We start from the raw sequence: 23,102 nt of genomic DNA on the forward strand, positions 1-23,102 counted from the left end.
AGATCAAGTAGGTAGTAGGTATGCATACAACCTCCAAGAGTTAGAGATGAGATGAGTGGCTTTCAATCCCAAAAATAACCACAGAAATGATTCAGGTAGATCCCTAAACTATCTTCAGGTATCACAAATCATTTCCAAATACCAGTGAAATGCCACTTTGATGGCCTTCAATTGGCATCATGACCATCCTTCACATGCTAATGAGTCTCGCTGTAAGGCATGCATCCAAAACCAGAAACATTCTTGAATGCCAACAGGTAAGTCATTTTCGCCTAACACCAATACATGATTGTGAGTGTTTTATAGAGAAGCAGTAAGCTAGTTGGCCATTTCTATCACCGAAGTTAGTAGACTTATTATATCTTACCCTGAAATTACAGTGAATTCCAGTGAACATTCCCAGTATTTCTTTCGATCAATCAGATGCAGGTCCTCCCTCCCCAATACCACTGCTGCTTGCATCTGCGAACTCAGTGCGCAGACTTATATACAATGTGATATTAATAACATTTGGTACTCACCCTTCACACAGTTGCTGCTAGAAGTGTTGCCTATCTTATGTGATACACCATTCACAGAACCTGTTTCACTAAACCTATTCACGAAATTATTCTTTTCTACAGGGAACTGGGCAGCCAAGAAATTTATGTCTAAAGTTTTCCTTTGTTCTGCCACACAGTTTCTTTTTTCCTTTTCTACGTTTTCAAAATGTGTACACGTTAACACCTGAATATGTAACCATTGCAAAACACAACACAACGTAATGAAATGCACTTATTCTTAGTTGATTCAGTGCATGCCTTTTCTACAGTCTGTCAAGGACAGACTGACAGCTAATTTCGGTGAACAAGGATTCATCAACTATGTAACTTTCATGTGGTAATCTTTCTCTCTTCCTCATTTCCTCTTTCTTGGCATATAGATATATGAAAACACGTAGGCGAAAAGTATAACATCGACAGCAGTCAGGAGTGAAAAATAAGCTGAATATTAGAAGATGCAATAGCCTTGCAGATAAGGGGAGACAAACTTCGTGAATCAGAATCTTTAGTTGTTACTCATAAAACAGAGATGTCCGATTTTGAAACTGCATTACATTTATTAACATAACGTACATAAGTTTTGTTTTAATACAGCAAGCCAGGGGCGGCTCCTCAGGGCAGGCAGGGTAGGCTAAGCCTACCTCAACACATTTAGAAAAACCTAAAAGTGGATATTTATTAACTACCCCAACACATTTGGAAAACCTTATATAATTATATACTCTTGTCTAGGTTCTTAGAAATTCTTCATTTAACTATGAATGGGATTTTTTGAGGGTTAGTTGGACGTTGCTTACTGCTGGCAGTTCGATTTATCTGACAAGAATACACTGGGCAGATCACGATGCGTCAGAAGGTAGGCAGAAGCGAAGTTAGCCGACCTTCCACGTAACTTCAAAGCTGGCCCTGGAGTAAGCATTAAAAGAGATCGCTATTCTAAATGCTTTCTTAGCGCATGCGTTCTATGCTTAAGCCAGCGCGCTTGAATTCTGCCTGCCCTAACGAGAACCCACGAGCATTATCGAACACCTACAATTTGCGAAATTTCTGTTTGAAAGTTTCACGAGTTGGAACGTAGATTGTTACGAGTAGTATAACAGTTTTTAAACAGTGTGTTTTAAAAGATGTTTTTTTTTTTAAACAGTGTATTTTAGAAAATGTGATTTTTGCAAGTACGTACTGTATATTAATGTTATGTATATTTGGTGATTTATAGTTAATGTAAGTGATAACAATAATATTATATTATGACTGATATAATAAGTAAACTGTTACGTTGTCCGTTTTCGCGTAATGACATTGAAAAGAGAAGTATTTTGGAAATGGACGACCCACTCCTGCATTAAGCTCTATTGTTCATAAAGTCAGTGCTAAAGGTGCAAGAAAATTTAATCCTTCATGGTATGAAACACTATGAAATGGAAATATAAAAATTGGAGATTTATCTTCGAAAAGGTGGAAAAATTCAAATATCTTGGAGCAACAGTAACAAATATAAATGATACTCGGGAGGAAATTAAACACAGAATAAATATGGGAAATGCCTGTTATTATTCTATTGAGAAGCTTTTGCAATCTAGTCTGCTGTCAAAAAATCTGAAAGTTAGAATTTATAAAACAGGTATATTACCGGTTGTTCTGTATGGTAGTGAAACTTGGACTCTCACTTTGAGAGAGGAACATAGGTTAAGGGTGTTTGAGAATAAGGTGCTTAGGAAAATATTTGGGGCTAAGAGGGATGAAGTTACAGGAGAATGGAGAAAGTTACATAACGCAGAACTGCACGCATTGTAATCTTCACCTGACATAATTAGGAACATTAATTCCAGACGTTTGAAATGGGCAGGGCATGTAGCATGTATGGGCGAATCCAGAAATGCATATAGTGTGTTAGTTGGGAGGCCGGAGGAAAAAATACATTTGGGGAGGTCGAGACGTAGATGGGAGGATAATATTAAAATGGATTTTAGGGAGGTGGGATATGATGATAGAGACTGGATTAATCTTGCACAGTGTAGGGACCGAAGGCGGGCTTACGTGAGGGTGGCAATGAACCTGCGGATTCTTTAAAAGCAATTTGTAAGTAAGTAAGTTTGGTATGAAACACATAAATGGCTAACAGGAAGTGAAGTTAAAGCTAATCTGTAGGTGGTCACGTTTGTTATTGTAATCTAAAGAAGGTACTTGGAATCAGATCATATTTGTAACTTGGTAAGTCTAAAGAGACTTGAAAAGAATTTGAATCCAATTTCGGAAACGTTGTCTGAACAACAAGGGTTGCAAGACAACAGTATAACAATAAACTAGAAAAAAACCGACAAATTATGATACGGCTCACTGATGTAACAGTATTGTTATGTAAGCAAGAGTTAAGTTTTCGGGGGGCATGATGAAAGCGAGCTGTCATTGAATCGCGGGAATTATATAAAAATGTTCTGTAAATTTTGCCTACCCTGGACATTTGACTACGAGCCGCCACTGCAGCAAGCACCATAATTTTATGGATACAAGCAGCGGCAGTAGTTGGGGGCATCTGACAGTGGTTGGCTGACAGAAACATCTGGAACTTTCACTGATACTCAGTGTATAAAATGTTTGTTGTCATGAAAATGATATGAAATGAAGAAAGAGCAAGACGAAAAGGATGGTGTTGGTAAAATGAAATTTGTAATGTTGAGGAAAATGGCTCACTCCCAGGAAAAACCTTCAACCTTCGATCTTATCCACTATGAGTATTACTCCAGTCTACTTCGGGGTTCAAACTCGATATCGCAGAATGATACGTAAGTCCATGCTCTAGCACTGAAGTATTGTAGGAGGGTATTCCTTGTGAATAAAATTATGTTTTGAAATTACAAATTAGAAACTATAAATGAATTTGTAACATTATATAAACAATGTTAATAATTTTATTAAAATCATTCTATACATCTTTTGGTTGTGTTCCGAAATCCTTTTGCTGTAAGTTTCAAGTTATGAAGCATTTTTGAAGTCTTGTCTGCTCATACAGTAGATTATAAATGTTAAACTTGAAATACAGGTTATACAACTATTGATGAACCTTACAAATATTGAAGTAGTCTGTATATGTAAGTATACAGTACAGTACTATAATCTTTTTCGTTCTTTTCGTAGGAAATAATGTGTTATTCAAGTAATAGTATAAGAAGATATCGTGTACTACTACAATCTACGGTCCTACATTAACGACAAACCAACAACGATAAAATCCTTAAAACATATAGATAGGCATTAGAGAAGATTTACAAATATAGATAGAAGAATTTTACAATATTACATGGTTAGTGGGTATCTATAATTATTATTTTAATAAAAAAAGCAAGAACTCCCTCCACCCATTTCTTCTCTTTTGGAGCACTTACCTTTTACATGTGGAAGCTGCCTGCAGTACGCTGGATGTGTGATGACGTAATTGAATGTGAATCTGTGAAGAGAAGTGCCACCGGAAGTCACCTGCATTTGGTTACATTAACGTTTATTAGTCACTGTACAAAATTCATCAAATACTATTCTTTGATTTGCTAAATATAATGATGAATACATGTATAAAATTGATTAGGTCTTTGTAAAATGACAGTCTTTTGCTACTGTGTTGCATCATCAAACATACTTCTAATACTTCTCAGTAGATGAAAGAAATATTTGCAGATGCGTGCTTACAATTTCAAACTTACCATGTGATTATCTCATTTATTCATATGCACATTCGCGCAATACAGATACATCCACACATACCCCTACACTTATGATTATATACAGATAAATATTGACACAAATGAGGAGGACAAGGGAAGGCAAGGATAGTTATGTGAAAACGTTTATTTAGTGTGAATTGGGTTCATGTCAAATTTAACACTGGTTTTCTACTCCCAATGTGTGTAATGAAACTATTATTGTAAAATACTGATTTTCTATTGTATATCCTTCTGACAAAATCTGTTCTCCTTCTGGGAAGACAAGTATTACACAACATAATTAAATCGCATTTTTCCTTCGAATCAATTCACAGTAATATCGAAAGGGAACAAAATGTTTTACAGTTATAGCCTATTTGTTTAAACAAGTTTATCTACAGGTATATTCAAATTGAATGTAACAATACGTGAGGACTGCACTTTTCCGGGCAATATGGGGTCGGCATTGCATTATTGCTGTGCCTAGAGAAGGTTACCTTGGCAGTGAGGTTAACGCAAGTGATTCAAAATGATAGTCTCTCAGCACATTCCACGTGCTTTCTTAATGAATTCCTGCACAACGTTTTTCCACACAGGTGAATTGGCCAGAGCAAGCCTATTGTTTGGTCATTAAAATCACGAGACCTCACCAGCTTGAACTTTTTTCTCTGCAGTCACTTGGGTATGTTAGTGTGTGCCAAGCAGATAAGTATAATGGGGAGCAATTGAGGAACAGGAGTGTAGCCACAGAATGTACAATCCGTGATATATGTACCTGGAGTCTTTCTTAGAGTCTGACAATTAATGGGTTAGTAAGTTTGTACGATTTTATCTTAACAATTTTGTAGCTGTGCGTACAAAACTGCTTGTTGTGAAAGATGCTGAAGCGATTTAGGAGAATTCTCTAGGTAACAAGAAATGTCATCCAAACATTCTTCGATGAGAGCTCTACACTGACGGTTAGATTTATAGTTTTGAATACTCCTTGTCTGAAGTAAATAATCCATCTGTTTATGAATAGCTGTGCAACTTAAACACTTTTTCACCGGGGAAAATTATTTTTCATTTATTTATTTATTTTTAACTTCCAAGTGCTGCTATGTTTGCACATATAAATAATATAATATGAGGAGCTGAGAATCAAAATGCGTTATGTCTACAAATCAAAACTTTTCAAGAGAGTCGAAAAACTAAAAAAACCTAAACTTGTGATAAATTTAAAGGTTTGAAAGCAATAACATATTTAGAAGTAAACACAAAATTTGTTGACACTAGTGCGCAAAATCAAAAAACTTATCTAAGCCTAATATTTATCAATAAAAATTTTGAAAATCCTGTAGCTACTTAATTCGATTTGTTCCGAAATTACGGACTGAAATGGTTTTGTTACAAATATATTATATTCAAAACACTCATTTAATTAATTTTTTTTGTGACCACATTCCTTTCCAAAGGCTCTTATACAAATGCAAAATAACTTTGAAGACAATTATTATAATTAAATGTTTACGTATTTTAACAAGCAGTATACTATGTACATTGAACTTATTATGTCATTGTTTAGTTAAGTTCAGTCTCAGATCATTGATAAGCCAGACTCTTCTTCCATACACTTACACTCTACTAATTCATCCTTCTCACATTGATCAAATGACCCTTCTTCGTAACTGTTTGAATAAAAGTGCATTGAAGTTCTGTCTTCAACCCAAGTGTAAGCTTTGATGAAGTTTAAGAAAGGGAGTCAGAATCGTGGTCCTGTAAGAGTTATTAGCAGTAAAGTGACATGACAGAAAAGGTGTTAGTGTTCTGTCTACAAAGCACAGTATGGTCGACATAAAAAAGGTAACAGTGAAGGGGAAGAAACAGTGGTAAACCCGAAGGGCGTAATAGAATACAGTAAAGGTATGTTTTGAGTTGACCATCAGTGTCAGGACGAAGTCTTATTTCCCTTCTCCATTGGGAGGAAAATACGTAGAAAAGACTACAGAAATGTTTCCTTCCATATAATGGTTATGGTACCTATGTACTTTTCAGCTTTTCAATGTCTATGTAATTGGATGTAAAACCTTGAAGGGAAGCAAACCCAGGAAGAAAAGAAACTATACAAATTTTCGGCTAGATCTGGCAGAGACATTTTATAGGAGGTTAATCTTGCCTAACTGCAATGTTCGTGGAAGAGGGGAGGGATGCTGGAGGTACGCCGACAAGATTACAAGGAAAGTGTTGGGCTCATTTCCTTCTTCATATACCACCCACAGAAAAAAGAAGCCAGCGAGAATCTGCAAAGTTTTTAAATCTCACAAGAAACAAAGTGAAACAATGTGGAAGTGCAAGCCATGTTTGATGCTGGAGTCTTTCGAACCCTACCATATTGTTCAAAATGATTAACCAAATTATGAGAATAATATCACGATTACCTTTAAATGCCACAACCACTATCAACTCACTGCCTGCGTATGGGGATTTAAATAGAGACTCCAGGCAATACACGCATCCTTATAAATCTTATCACATGGACTTAACAGTAGCAACAAGCAAAACTTTAGAACAGAGTCAATAATGAAAATTTGTTAAAAACAGGTAGTGAATTAATTACGTTCATTCTGGTGTACTACTTTCGTTAGAAATCTTACGTTCATGGATTTAACATGGTTTGAACCATTCAGGGTGATGGACAGAATAAATTCTGAATCAGACTCTTGATTTCAGGCTGACTTTAAACAGGCTAAAAATGTGAATTGCAACAAGTGTAAATGTAGGATGATGAAGTGCTTCCCAAAGAACGCAAATTCGGGGGGGGGGGGGAAAACGCATTTCCGATAAAATGTGGACTTAACGCATTTTGATTCCGAGCTCCTCATATACTCTCTGCAGAAAGGAATAAATATCCGTCTGTGTTAAAGCATTCATGGATAAGTGTTGTGTGGTGGTAAACTGCTCAACTATTCAATCTATATATGTATATGAACACGTAATACTTTATATTCCTATAAATAAGGTAATTTATTCAGTGTTGTCTCATATATGACAATTTCTGTAAAACGGGATCACGCGTATTTTCTGATTTTATGCATTTAGATCATTACTGATTACTTTCAGTATCTGATGTATTATGTGTTCTATGAGTCCTGTTCCCAGTAGAATGATAACATATGTAAGGACTCCTTTGTGTCAAAATATTCACACATAAATTTCACATAAATTTGGTTTCTGGGCCATGAAGAAAAAGACATTAAACATCTTAGAGTGCTGGTAAAATTTTAAAGGAACATTCCGTCCATTTGCAACGAGAAAAGACTTGTAATATTATTACAAAAAAAAAAAAAATTCTTGGAAGGGGGGGGGGCGAGGGGGGGAACAGAGTATCAGTATGTGAAATGTGTGATAAGTTTCTAACGAAACTCTAAGTTAAATGAATTTATTATATACCGGTATGAAATTAAAGGCTCATATGGAAATTACTGGTACATGTTCTTGAATACTAAAATAGTAGGCTATAAATATGAATGAAACAAGTTGTCCCCCTTCTTAAAAGTCCGAATAAACAGCGTCTTTAGGTATTATTAAAAAGTTGATAATTGATCTATTTCGTATCATCAAGTTACATGGATCACATACGAGTTCAACATGTGCGGATTCCTGTGCAGAACTTGTTATGTACATTAAGAATCCCACCACCTTATAAACAAATAACATTTCATAAGAAAATGGTCCTTGCGTCCATTGTGACATACCTGTACACAAATTCATCCATTCTGTTCACATTACTGTCTTCTCTTGTTCACTTCATTTATTAAAACTGTGCTGAAAGTAAGTCTTCTGCGTCAAGAAAGCAATTATGCCTATATTTCAATCTTTCATCTCCTTTTTTACAATACTTTCTGTATTGATACACTCAAAATGTATGATTGTTGATGATTTAGGCCTGGTAGATATGTGACACATCCACTGCTCATCTGTCCCTATGAGTAGACATCATAACCTGTTTGAACAAGGCGACTTGTCTCTGGTTCACCCTTCTCTTCTTTACTTGCATTATAACCGATCTCGTGATATCTGATTGGATATGTTAACTGGTTCCCTCTGTCCCACGTGTACAACTCCTGTACATAATAAACATAAGAAACAATAAAATCAGTGAAATATTGGATTATAAATGCACTAGAAATATCCTGTAACTTAATAAGTTATGAACTATAATGCTTTCAATCAGTGCTTTATTTGGGAAGGGGGGACTGTCCATACTGGCATGTTAGACTAACACTGTATTTTAGGCATGTTGAATGAGTTATAGAGCAGAGGATATGAAGGGACATTTGCGCTGAAGAAAAACATTGCTAAGATTTTTTTCCTTCGGAGGGGGATCCCTTATGAAGCTTTTCACACACCTGCTGTTTGGTACCGGTAACAAGTTAATGGCAACAATTTTCATGCATTTTTAATACTGTTCATTGAAAGGGACAACTAAATTTATATTCATATACATTCAAGGTACCGGTAACTTTTGTATCACGAATATTGTCACATGCTTCTACTGGTAGGCCTATTGAGTCTTTCAAACATTCTGCAACAGATTTAAGCCAAAATAATAAGAAAAACGTTAATCGATTATGTCGTCTCAAAACTATTATGAGAATTATTTAATCTTTATAAATCACTTTAAGTGAGGATGGTTGGCTTAAAATTATTTTGCACTTTTTGTGGGCAATCTATTATATATACACACGTAGTACAAGCTATAAAATGTTTTAATTGAAGGACTTTGTCTTGATATGATTTTATTCAAGCAAATCAGAATTTCTCGTATGGTACCGTACTAAGAAAAAGTGACACAAATAGTCATAAGGTCTACATTAATAAAGTTATTTACCTTGTTCTTATGATTATATCCAACCATTGTAGTCCAACGGAAGGGATTGGTGAATGGAAGATTTACGTCCAGAAGTTGATTTTTGTAGAGGTCCAGGGCAAACCTAAACAAAACAAGAGATTAAACTCTCACACCGCAAAGAATCAACAAACATGAAGAAAATATCAAATCTTTATTATTATGGAAACTTCTCAAATAGCTCTGAAAAATATCTAGAAAAAAGAAACGATCACTAACAATATCTGATGGACATGTTTCTATTATACAGTTACTAGGTAGTGTCGCAGTTGATCCATGCTTCGTAGGAAATGTCTGACTTTACTTTTCACTAAAATAATAATTATAAGAAACCACAAAAAATACGATGGATACAAGTCAGAAAAGAAAACTATGAAGAAAGTGAAAGGTGAAAACATCAGTAGATAGGAAATTTTGGTACAGGTTTTGTTTATTGAAGATATACAACAATGTAAACGTTTTTAGATGGTAATTAATATAATGATGATGATGATGACGATGATGATGGTGATATGGTAATGATAGTGGTGATGGTGACAGTGATGGTGTTGTGATGGTACGGTAGTAATTTTATAGTGATGGTGATCATGATAATGATGACAGTGATGGTTATAGTGATGATCAGGGAAAGGATTTATATGTAAATACATATTTACTTATAAAGCTAATATAATTTATATTTTGCATTATCTTTATGTTTCACAATGTGTAGGGTTGAAAAATCCTACTTTTATTTTCCATATTTTTCCATATTTTAGAGTTTAGTACATATTTTCGTTAATTTCCATATATTTTCCATATTTCATATAAAACAGTCCATATTATATTAGGTTTAACAATAAAACAAAACAAAATTCCATTAACTTTTAAAAATACATTTCAACAATAGAGATTTAAACACATGTTCAGTAATCCCTTTAACATCAGAGTTATTTGAAAATTAGCAGTCCTATCAACAATGGGAAAGTAAGTTACAAAACTGTATTAATTTAATTTAAAATTTTTAACAGACTTCAGTTGTGCAGCTCAACAGTTAAATGCCAGTCAGAGTACACATAGGTTCAGTTTTGTAAATCATACTATAAAGACGGTAAATATGCCAAAAGTACGTCATTCAGTCAATTTAAAATCAAAACTAACAAGTTACATTTCAGAATTTAAAGAAGATGGTTTATCAACTGACAATAAAATATTATTTTGTAATTTGTGTCAGTGTGCAGTATCATCTACACAAAAGTTCCTGGTGCAACAACACATTACAACTAGTAAACATCAGGCCAACAAACAACTAAATTCCAAGCAGAGACAATTGTTTTTAACACAACCAACAACATCGAATGTAAGATCTGAGTTTAACATCGACCTGTGCCGTTCTCTCATCTCTGCTGATATTCCTCTCTACAAACTAAAGAATAAGGTCTTCAGGGAATTCCTTGAAAAATATACTCAACATACAATCCCGGATGAGTCAACACTTAGGAAGACGTATGCTCCATCCATCTACGATGAGACAATACAGAAGATAAGAGATGAAATTAAAGATAGTTCAATTTGGGTTTCCATTGATGAGACTCCCGACAAAGAAGGTAGACTTGTTGGTAATGTAGTTATCGGTTTGTTAAGTGAACAATATTCTGAACGAATTCTTTTACATTGTGATGTTCTAGAAAAGTGCAATAACAAAACTATAGTTAAACTGTTCAACGAAGCTATGGGTATCCTGTGGCCAAAGGGTATTATGTACGATAATGTGTTATTCTTTATTAGCGATGCTGCCCCTTATATGGTCAAAGCTGGACAAGCATTATCTGTTGTATATCCTAAATTGACTCATTTTACTTGTGTGGCGCATGCATTTCATCGTGTGGCAGAAGTGGTCAGAGACAATTTCCCTAAAGTAGATTTGTTGATTTCATCAGTGAAAAAAGTATTTCTCAAAGCTCCCAGTAGAGTTAACGTGTTGAAAGAAATGTACCCTGAAATTCCATTGCCACCAAAGCCAATTTTAACTAGATGGGGTACATGGCTAGAAGCAGTTGAATATTATGCCGAACATATAGACTCTATTAACAATGTTCTCCTTGCATTGGACTCTGAAGATGCAGTCTCAATTGATACTGCGAAAACAGTTACCTGTGACATAAGTGTGAAGAATGACTTAGCTCACATTCAGCATACATTTTCATGCATCATAAAAACGCTCAAAAGTCTCCAAAATAGGCACCTTTCACTATCTGAAAGTTTTGAAATTATAAATAGTACTGTGGAACAACTGAATCGTGGTAGAGGTAAAGTTGCAGATGCAGTAAGAGCTAAGGTGGACACTGTACTTTCAAAAAACCCTGGATATGAAGAACTACAAAAGGTTGTTGCTGTGATGAGTGGTGAATCAACAGTGAAGATTAACTTGGACTTATCCCCAGCAGACATTGTGAAATTGAATTATGTACCAGTTACTTCTTGTGACGTCGAACGCTCTTTTAGTCAGTATAAATCTATCCTCAGAGACAATAGAAGAAGATTCACTTTTCAGCACTTGAAAGAAATGTTTGTAACCTATTGTTATGGTAACAGACAATAAAAATTGTGTTTTGTTGAAACTACATTGGAAGATAAGGTACGTCCATTATATTTTTTGTTTAGTTTGATTAAAATGTACTAATATTTAACGTACATAGTCATTTTTTTATAATTTTAAGTCCATATTTAATTCCATATTTTGGTAAAAATCCATATTTAATTCCATATTTTGGTAAAAATAACTACATATATATTTACATATTTCATATATTTTTAGTCCATATAAATCCGTTCCCTGGTGATGATGCTAACAGAGGTGGTGATAATGGTGGTGATGGTGACTATGATGATGGTAATAATAGTGATGGTTGTGAGGATTATGGTGTTGATAATAATGTTGATAAAGACAATGATACTGCCATGATAATGTGAAAATGATGGTGGTGGTGTTGGTAGTGATGATGATGGTGGTGGTGATGACAGTGATAATAGAAGCGCTATTCATTATAATGGTAGTGGTGATAATAATATTGATGATAGTTATGATAATATAAAGATGATGTAATGATAGTATAGATAGTGGTATTGATCACAATGATAAATTGATTATAAAAGTGAGGACAATGTTAAAAGTGGTGATGATCATGTGGTATTATTGGCAGTGGTAGTGGTGATATTTTAATTCATAAATGTTCTGAATTGGAAACATTTAAGTTACTATAAGTTACTGTCTAACATTTGTACTGTTACCTTATCTTGGAATTTCTCTCGGTGACAGAGTCCACAGCATAAAGCACTCCACAGGCCACGAACATCTCGCCGAACAGGTGGTTGTTGATGCTGATGTTCCACATGTACTGGGGCTCCATCCTGCCTTCTGTATTCACCTTCATCACGATGGTGTGATTGGTGGTAGGAATCCCATAGATGACCCACAGACCGTTCTCGTCCACCGAGAAGTCCATATAGTTATAATTTGTGGTATAGAGGTAGTTGCTGCTGTTGGTGGCTACCATCGGCACATATAGCATCTGCGTGTTTTTGGTCGCCAGTTCGAACCTCAGGATGTGAGGCTTATTGCGCTGGTTGTAGTAAAAAGCTCCATTGTATACCACGTGGGCATTACCCTGTCAGCAGATATGCCAAGAATTTCATGAGAAGAAAAAGAAATAAGAAAGGCAGAAAATAGATAAGAAGAGAAAAGAACGAAAAAGAAACGGGCAGAAAAGCAAAAAAAGAAGATGAGATAATCAACTAATGGGAAGAAAAAGTATAAAACACAAAAAAACGAATAAATGAATAACAAGTGAATTAAAGAATGAAAAATAAAGGAATTTATAATAAGGTTAATAGGAAAAATAAACAAAGAAAGAATGGCGAACAAAATAAAGTAGAACAAAGGAATGAAGAAAGAAAGAACGCACAAAAAATAAGGAAGAAGTTCAGGGGCGTATACTGGTTAAAGGGTTTGGGCTACCGCTGACCCTATTATTACACAAAATATATCTAACAATTACTTTAATTTTAATTACTATGGTAAAACTAATAATACAAAATTATTACATTATGTTATATTATAAACTTTTTCTTTTGTAATTTCCTTGGGCTACCGCCGGTAGCCCCGGTAGCCCGCAAAATACGCCCCTGAAAAAGTTAAAGAAACTCAAAAAAAGAAACGAAAGATAAGGACGAAGAAAAATAAATGAGGGAAGAAAAATGGAGCGAAAAGCGAGGAAGAAACACATACAAACACTGGTAGATAGACAGATAGGTAGTAACAAACAAGATAAATGAATAAACAAGATAATCAATAAAGAAGATAAATAAATAATTTGGGTAAAGGTTGATAATATTGTGATACTAATAATATTATGATAGTTCTTTTCGAGAATTTTTTATAATTTTACTGAACAAGAGGAAGATCGGTTTTTTGCGTCAACCTATTAAGAGAATTTTCGTAAATTAAGTTTCTGCACAAAACAGTCCTTCTCTCGCTCAGTAAAATTGTAAAAAATTCTCAAAAAGAACTATCATAATATTATTAGTATCACAATATTACCAACCTTTACCCAAATTATTTATTTATCTTCTTTATTGATTTAGCTTGTTTATTCACTTATCTTGTTTGTAACTACCTACTTTTTCAGGAGGAAGAAAAAATTATCAATAAGCCTACACTGATACTCAATGATGTCATCATATTTACAAACGTTTTCTACCGAATTATTTAATATTCTTATGTATGGCTATTTACTTTTAATTAATTATTTCTTCCTTCTGAAAAATTATTTTATGTACTTACTGACAGATAGAAGGTTCCATAAAAACAACGAAGGATGCACTGGAAGGAATGGTGAACGGGAGAAGAGTTCGGGGCAGAAGAAGATATCAGTTGATAGATGACATTAAGGTATATGGATCATATGCAGAGACTACGAGGAAGGCAGAAAATAGAAAAGATTGGAGAAAGCTAGGTTTGCAGTGAAAGATCTGCCCTTGGGCCGAACACTATGAATGAATGAATCCCATTACTACATTATTTATAAAACTATACCTTGAAAGGGTGTTCGAGTCTGTAAGTGACGGAAGGAGTTCCTGCCCTGAACAGCGTCTTGTTGTAGAACTCGTACAGGTGGTAGGGGTTACTCTCGTTGGTGAACCAAAATTTGTGGCTGTTGGCCTCAGTTGGAGGCTGAGCATCCCGCATCCAGCTGCCATAAGACATGTTTGTATACCGGTGGTACACTGGCTTACCCACAGCGTACAACTGACAATCTGGAAGGAAACATTTAATATCTTTATTACGTCAGATTATTTCACTCAGTTATTAAATAAATGACTAAATTGTTAATTCACTGACTGCTTGCTTGAGAGGTTGATATTTTCCTTCATTCATTTTTTTCCAGATATGTGTATTGTTACTATGGAATGTGTACTTAGTATGTTATTGTGTAAATAAAGTCGTTGATGTTTCCAGTTTTCCACAAATTTACATAAAATGTAAATTAATTCATACATAACTTAGTAAAAGTGGGGCTGCTGACGGACAGTGCATCTTCTCTGTAGTATTCTGACGTTATTAAATCGAAACCAACGAGTAAATTCCATTATTGGGAAACATTTCTCTAGAAAATATACCAAAATCAGGGGCTGAACGAACGACAGCGTGTAAGAAAGCATGCCAATGAACAATCGAAAATTGAGCCAAAAACGAAATAAAGTAGATTTGAACGAGTACGACAATTCGTAAAAGGATTGAGTAAAAAGGTTTTAAATTTAACCTTTTACCATCTCTCATTGCATAAGCATTTAAAAAGATGACTATACATTTACAGCTTAAGAGGTTTCACTTCTTCTTCACGTAGAAGCTACACATTCATTTATTTATTTGTTTACTTCTCTATTCATCCTTCTTTCCGTTCTTCTCTTGCTTACTTCTATTTCCCCTCTTTCTTTTTTCTTTTTTCTCACTTTCCTTCCTTGATTATCTCTACTTTTTTATTATTTTCTTAATGGTTTCTTTCTCTAGGTTTCTTATTCAATTTTTCAAGTAAGCCATTCAGTTATTTGTTAAAAAATTCATGTATGACTGACTGACTGGTTTTCTGTTTAAAACATCCAGTTATTAATTAATTCACGAAACTTCATATAATTTTTTCTTACTAAGTGTATTCCTTTGTTTCTTTCTCTCTTTCCTTCGTCTATTTGCTTCTATTTTTTATTTCTCTTTTTTGTAATACATTCTTCAAATTAATCATACAATTATCCTTTCACTAATTCATGGATTAATTAATTATTAACATAATTAAAGCTTTAATAAATTCATTCCTTAATTTATCCATCCATCCATCCTTCCATCCATCCATCCCAAAGACGTTATGATCCATTCATCCATCCATACATCCATCCATCCGTCCATCTATCCGTCAAGCCCATCTTTTCATATTTACATTCGTTTCCAGTTTACTTTCCTTTCTTGCTTTATTGTTTCTTTGTTTCTTAGTTAATGAATTCAAGTTTTTCACTGATTAAATTTCCAACTTCTTTACTGTGTTAATATTTATGATTTATCTGGCGACTAGTTTCGAAGTCCTGTTCTTCATTGTCCAAAGCTTAGTGAAGATCCCGTGCTATCTTCTGGTTTCCTGTTGTGTGTACTTTTTAACTTCGCTCTAGAATATGCCATTAGGAAAGTTCAGGATAACAGGCAGGGTTTGGAATTGAACGGGTTACATCAGCTTCTTGTCTATGCAGATGACGTGAATATGTTAGGAGAAAATACACAAACGATTAGGGAAAACACGGAAATTTTACTTGAAGTAAGTAAAGCGATCGGTTTGGAAGTAAATCCCGAAAAGACAAAGTATATGATTATGTCTCGTGACCAGAATATTGTACGAAATGGAAATATAAAAATTGGAGATTTATCCTTCGAAGAGGTGGAAAAATTCAAATATCTTGGAGCAACAGTAACAAATATAAATGACACTCGGGAGCAAATTAAACGCAGAATAAATATGGGAAACGCCTGTTATTATTCGGTTGAGAAGCTCTTATCATCCAGTCTGCTGTCCAAAAATCTGAAAGTTAGAATTTATAAAACAGTTATATTACCGGTTCTTCTGTATGGTTGTGAAACTTGGACTCTCACTCTGAGAGAGGAACATAGGTTCAGGGTGTTTGAGAATAAGGTGCTTAGGAAAATATTTGGGGCTAAGCGGGATGAAGTTACAGGAGAATGGAGAAAGTTACACAACACAGAACTGCACGCATTGTATTCTTCACCTGACATAATTAGGAACTTAAAATCCAGACGTTTGAGATGGGCAGGGCATGTAGCACGTATGGGCGAATCCAGAAATGCATATAGAGGGGAAAAAGACCTTTAGGGAGGTCGAGACGTAGATGGGAGGATAATATTAAAATGGATTTGAGAGAGGTGGGGTATGATGATAGAGACTGGATTAATCTTGCACAGGATAGGGACCGATGGCGGGCTTATGTGAGGGCGGCAATGAACCTTCGGGTTCCTTAAAAGCCATTTGTAAGTTGTAAGTAATCATAAACACACCCCACTACAACAGGAAACCAGAAGATAGCATGGGATCTCCACTATACTTGTTTTTTTGAAAGATGGGACACGACAGTTAGCTTGGAACTACAGTCAGCTATGTTGCCAAGCTAGCAATTGACGTTAAGATGGCTGACGTTAAACTATTCATTGACAATTGACGCGAAGGTGAGAAAACAATACAAAAATCGACAGAGAATCAAACACGAAACGTACCACTGCTAACATTGTGTGCACAATAAATGCCGCCAAGAGTCTATTAAGCACTCGCCACGTGGGAACGGTAAGTTTGGCAACTCAACCGATGCTACCATAGCAACAGGCCCACCACGCTATGTGACATTCAGTTGTTTTTCCGATCGCAACGCCCCTGTTATGTCTCATCTTTCCAAAAACCAAGTATAGGCTTTGGGTAATGAAGAACAAGACTGAGAGCTACCAGCGTAGCTCGGTTGGTTAAGGCGCCTCCCTGCCGATCCGGAGTTACTCTCGGGCGCAGGTTCGATTCCCGCTTGAGCTGATTACCTGGTTGGGTTTTTTTCCGAGGTTTTCCCAAACAGTAAGGCAAATGTTAGGTAATCTATGGCGAATCCTCGGCCTCATCTCGTCAAATATCATCTCTCTATCATCAATCCTATCGACGCTAAAGAACCTCGCAGTTGATACAGCGTCGTTAAACAACGAAGTAAAAAAACACAAACAAGACTTGGAAACTAGTCGCCAGGTAAATCCTAAATATTAACACAGTAAAGAAGTTGGAAATTTAATCAGTGATTATAAGTGTTAAAAGTGTGTAAAGAAAAATGAAGAATCATGATGAATCAAGTTTTTCATCCACTTTTCCGTCCACTGATTAATGGATCGTTGATTGATTGACAGATTTATTAATTTCATAAGATTGTTTCATTAAATCACGTAAGTTCTAATTCTTTAATATTTTACGTTTATTCACACTTTTCTTTCACTCTTCTTTCCTCCATTTTTCTTCTTTTCTTCTCCATTTTCTTCTTTGTTCTCCATATTTTCTTTTTTCCTCCATTTTTATTTTTTCCATTTTCCTTCTTTCTTCTCTCAATTTTCTTTTTTCCCTTCCTACATTTTCCGTTCTTTCCTGCATTTTCTTCTTTATTTCCTCCATTTATTTCTTTCTTTTCTCTACTTCTTTCTTTTTCCAATTTTCTTCTTTCTTTCCTCTATTTTTCTCTTTCTCCATTTTCTCCTTTCTTTCCTCAATTTTCTTCTTTGTTCCCCTATTTTCTTTCCTCTTCCTCCATTTTTATTCTTTCTTTTCTCCATTTTCCTTTTTTCTTCTCTTAATTTTCCTTTTTCCTATCTTCTATTTTTCCTTATTTTCTATATTTTTCTTCTTTATTTCTTCCATTTACTTCATCTTTTCTTCCACTTCTTTCTTTTTCCCATTTTCTTCTTTCTTTCCTTTATTTTTATCTTTCTTCCTCCATTGTTCCCTTTACTTTTCTCCTTACTTTTCCCCGTTTTTCTTTTTTTTCCCCGTATTCCTTCTTTCTTTCTTCAATTTTTCTTATTTATTTCCTTCATTTTTCTTAATTCATTCCTTAGTTTTTCTTTCTTCCATTGAGTAATCTGTTTATCCATCCGTCGGTCCATATGTATGTTTGTTTCTTCTTTATCTCTGTATTTCTTATTTATTATTTCCTTTCGTTCATCAACTCATTCCTTATTACATTATACATGGATAATGTACCATTCGTTCACTGATTCATGAACGATTAATTTACTGATTTACGTACCTAGTGACATTCATTCTTTCACTGAAGTGAATGCAATACCTCCATTGTTCATCACTTCTTAAAGACCTAATCAAAACTGACTCTCACCCAGCACTCTTGCCGGCGGCCCCTTGTACGTCTCGTTTCCGAACTTGGTGATCTCCATGCGGCCGATCAGATGGAACAGGGAAATGCCCCCGTCCCTGCACTTTAGCTCAGTAGGGGCGGGGCACTCGGGACAAGCCGGTGGTGGAGGGCACAGCTCATCGTAATCCACCAGTTTGGGGGGAGGGTCTCCATACGTTACCGCGCCCTGACTTCCTATGGTCACGGGAGGCGGTGTCACTCGTGATGGGTCCACTTCTGCAAACAAACATATTATCATTTATTATGAGGTACTATACTATTTAGTTCTTGAAAAAATAAAACGCGGTCTTCTATAATGCTCACCAAATGTGTTGAAGATGCCCTTGGTGATGCCCATCTCATTCTTCGCTATGCAGTGATATGATCCCACGTCAGCTGGTCCGAAGTTGTTGATTTTGAGTTGCATGTGGACCTGCAACCGGAGACAGGGAGTCAGAGGGATTTATTCAATGATGAAATCAGGTGGGGACGGGGGAAGAAACTCCTTCCATCAACAAATAAAAGTTCATTCAGTTTCTAATATACAGTACTTCGGTCAAATAGGCCTATAGCTACACTTTCCCGTACATATTTAGAAAAAATATAATAATAATAATAATAATAATAATAATAATAATAATAATAATAATAATATAACTAATTCCGAAAGCGCGGGTCATTAATCGTGAATCACTCTGTATTATGCTATATAGATCGCATCGCCTGTTGTGTATGCAACTGGCAGAGCCTTGCTGTATCATTGTATTCTACGAATGCTACTAGGAAAACTATCGTATTCTACACTAGCATTTCGTCGATATACAGTAAAAGTATACCAGATTGAATTTGTATCAATCTCATGTCTATATTGTTGATATATTAACAATAGTATTCACACAATTCATAATACTGTACAGAACTATTCATAAGTCCGTGAAACAATTTAAAGTTTAATAAGTTAATACTATAAAATAAACAACAAATCATGGTAATTGATATGCTGATAGAGAGAGAAACTCTCCAACTTTTTTTAATAAGAAAAGCTCGCGCTTAGTTGCCATAATTTATCGCTAGATGATAGTAGTTCTCAATAGTAATAAAATGGCTTTCACTAAATGAAGAGTCCACTGCAAGAATGATGGATGTCATTTGGAATACATTTTGCAGGAGAAGCAATTGAAAGTTTGAAATGCTTAGCGCTCAAAGCTTAACTGTGATTTTCCGATCATTACTGGACAATGACTATCAGTATCAATGCCATATAACTCTCTATGTACATTGTATATGTCTTAAGCTATGCATTGACAGTCTTGGTTCATTTTCGACAAGAAAGTGACACCCATCATTCTTGCAGTGGACTCTTCAAATGTAAGCAATCGTTTTGTGTGTTGGAATATGCAAGGACCTTGTCCATTGTGACTGTGTAGGGACAATTTTGAGCGCAATTTCAAAAGGAAGCACTCGTTTTCAACAGTATCAAGTAATTCTGTGACGAAGGGTTTCTGTGCGCCGCTCCTCGGCAAGGACGTCCGGGACCCAGCGAAGAAACAGTGAAAAGTGTTAGGCAAGCTTATGAGCGCACCCCCCGCAAGTCCACTACACGTGAAAGTGTTGAGCTTGGGATCTCGCAAGCAACAGTATGGCGAATTCTTCTTAAGAGACTTCAGTTTAAACCCTAAAGGCTTCAGGTAACTACATCAGGCTCTCAAAGCTAATGACAAAGAGGAACGTCTTAATTTCTGCATTGATATGCAACAAAGACTTGAAGTAGACGGTTTGATTGACTTGCTCATCTTTAGCGACGAAGCAACTTTTCATCTCTCCAAAAAGTGAATTGGCACAATGTGCGCATATGGGGGACCGAAAATCCCCGCGCAGTCATAGAGCATGTGCGAGACTCACTAAGGTGAATGTATTCTGTGCGATTTCGAAAGAGAAGGTTATATGGGCCATTTTTCTTTGTAGAGCCTACTGTCACTGGAATGATTTACTTGGATAGCCTATGTTACAAAACTGGCTGATGCCTCAGTTGAATGAAGACAGCAATGATTGCATCTTTCAGCAAGATGGATGTCCCTGTCACTATCACAACGTGCGAGAGTATCTCAATAAAAATTTGCCACAGAGATGGATTGGACGCATAGGACGAGAAGATGACGCGTTAATGAAGTGGCTATCACGATCACCGAATTTAACTCCGTGTGAATTTTTCTTATGGGGGTTTGTGAAGGATATTGTCTATGTGCCTCTGTTCCACACTGATCTCCAAGAACTTCGCCACCGGATTACAGCTGCCGTGGCTCTGGTCAACCGTGACTTGCTGGAGCGATTATGGGACGAGATGGATTACCGCATGGATGTCTGTCATATCAGCAAAGATAGACACATTGAACATCTGTGAGGCGTGTAACAAAACTTGGAGAGTTTCTCTTTATTTTAGTGTAAAATAATTTATTATTCGTTGTGTAATTTAGGCTAGTAGTTATGAATTTTTTTTCATGTTTCACGGACTTATGAATAGCCCTGTACTTATTAGATATGGTCTTCGTCTGCATCAAGGCCTGACTAGCGCCTTTTTAAAGAATACAAATTAAACTAAGAAATTTTCGACGGATTCTGACGAAGGAAATTTATTTCCTTGTATTACTGCCTCTCAGGTCTCTAATTGTGAGGAAATTGTGCTTATTTACTTGTTTCTTAAACTTTCCCGGAGTTAAAAATCACATGGTGTGAAACCGAAAGAGTAGGTAATCTACCTTCTTATTTTTGGCATACGTTTTCATCATTCCCATTTAATTTTTAAAGTAGACCTGCAATTTTTTGTTTTGTTTACAACAATTCTGTATATCGTGGTTCTGTTGGAAATCGATATCAGGAAATTTCCCATGAAATTTCCTTTTTTTGTTATCATCAACTTAAGTTAGTTTGCACAATAATATCGTACATTGATAATCGATATTCTAACGCGTATCGTACTGTCGAATATATCACGCTCAACACCTTTCAACAATATAGCCACTTTTCTCATACTAGACAGAACTCGTGCACGATAGTGTTCTATAGGCAAAGAGCAGTAAGAGCGTCTACGTGGCAAGCTATTGGGTTGCCTCGAGTGACGTCAGCGGCGTTGAGACCAGTGGAGTTAAATTGCATCTACAGTCCACACGGTTCAATTTTTATTTCAACTTTACGCATTCAAGCAATGAATATAAGATAAATATTTAATATTAATTTATATATATATACATAGTGAAGATAACGTTCAAAACGGTGTACCATGTAGACACAAAATCTTCATGCATCTTAATATGGAACGGGCGTTTTAAACTTGATTCTTTCAATGTTCTTCCCAGATTGCATGGAAAATTGAACGGTGTAGATGCAGTTTTATAGAATTAACTACAGTCTAGTATATATTTATTTGTCTATGGCATATACAGTCACGAAGCTCAATACGTAGTAAATATGCATCCATAGATAGTTGCTAACCACTAGAATCGCTATTATGCCTCATCACAGACAATGCGAAATAGTACCGGCACAATCTATTGTCCCTAGCACACTCACAACTCGAGCTTCGTGACTGTATATACTAGACTGTGGTATTAACCACTACATCAGCAACATAAGTGTAATGTCTCAATCAAGTCCAAGCGATAAGCGGAGACCTACCACACCAACTTTTAAGTGTGATGTAGAAGAAAATATGTTCTTTATTGAATACGAAGGAAATGTAATGTTCAATATAGGCATACGAAGGCTTGAAATCAGTTAAAGAAATTCAATCAATATCAATATATGATAGCTAGCAATGTGATAGTTATGTAGGTGAATAGCAAATTAAATTAATAAATGGGCTCAAAGAAGCACTGCTACCAAAAGAGGTTTAAATTAGCTTAAAGTAGGCGGAGGAGACATTCGGTCACAGCGATCATGAGCAAAATTACTTCATGAAAGAAGTGAAATTGAGATGATGCTGATGATGATGATGATGATAATAATAATAATAATAATAATAATAATAATAATAATAATGATGATGAAGCAGTAATTAGGAGAGGGAGAGACCGATTTATTAGCGAAGTGATATCTCCATATTTTTATTACATGTATTCGCGGGGATGTTCTGGCGACTTCGTTAGAATTAGCTTCCTCACACAGGGGTTTCGTCACTTGTCAGCATCGGACAGATTTAGGGCCACCTTGAGCGGGGTTTCGTATAGACTCGATGAAGCATAAAAGCCGGAGTCGGACTAGACCCGTGGGAAAGATACTGCCAAGCTTGGGTTTTCCAAAGAACGGGTATTCCTGTGAGATAGACAAACTAATTAGATGTTATGGGAAATCCAAAGTTTAAATTTAGAGATGACATATTTCGCGCCCAATAAGAAGAGATCTTGGTCCAGCTTATGAGGTCACTTTGGACCAATAGGGAATAGATTTTAGGCCAGTTAGTGACGTAGTTTTTAACCAATAGAATAGTTAGTTTTAGCGTAGGATAGGTTTTTATAA

At 35.6% G+C, this 23,102-nt stretch overlaps 1 protein-coding gene across 1 annotated transcript in view; it reads right to left on the reverse strand.

Annotated features, from left to right (window-relative positions):
• Nucleotides 1-8,061: 8,061 nt before the first annotated feature.
• Nucleotides 8,062-23,102, reverse strand: part of LOC138692935 (uncharacterized) — a 100,186-nt gene continuing 85,145 nt past the window's right edge. The window contains exons 8-13 of the mRNA XM_069816324.1: nucleotides 18,915-19,023; nucleotides 18,573-18,827; nucleotides 14,200-14,420; nucleotides 12,396-12,772; nucleotides 9,108-9,210; nucleotides 8,062-8,340 (exon numbers count right to left, since the gene is read on the reverse strand). Coding sequence (XP_069672425.1) covers nucleotides 8,200-8,340; nucleotides 9,108-9,210; nucleotides 12,396-12,772; nucleotides 14,200-14,420; nucleotides 18,573-18,827; nucleotides 18,915-19,023 — 1,206 coding nt within the window. The 3' untranslated portion in view covers nucleotides 8,062-8,199. The remainder of the gene's footprint in view (nucleotides 8,341-9,107; nucleotides 9,211-12,395; nucleotides 12,773-14,199; nucleotides 14,421-18,572; nucleotides 18,828-18,914; nucleotides 19,024-23,102) is intronic.

Source organism: Periplaneta americana, chromosome 17 (genome assembly GCF_040183065.1).
Source record: "Periplaneta americana isolate PAMFEO1 chromosome 17, P.americana_PAMFEO1_priV1, whole genome shotgun sequence".
Lineage (NCBI taxonomy): Eukaryota > Metazoa > Arthropoda > Insecta > Blattodea > Blattidae > Periplaneta > Periplaneta americana.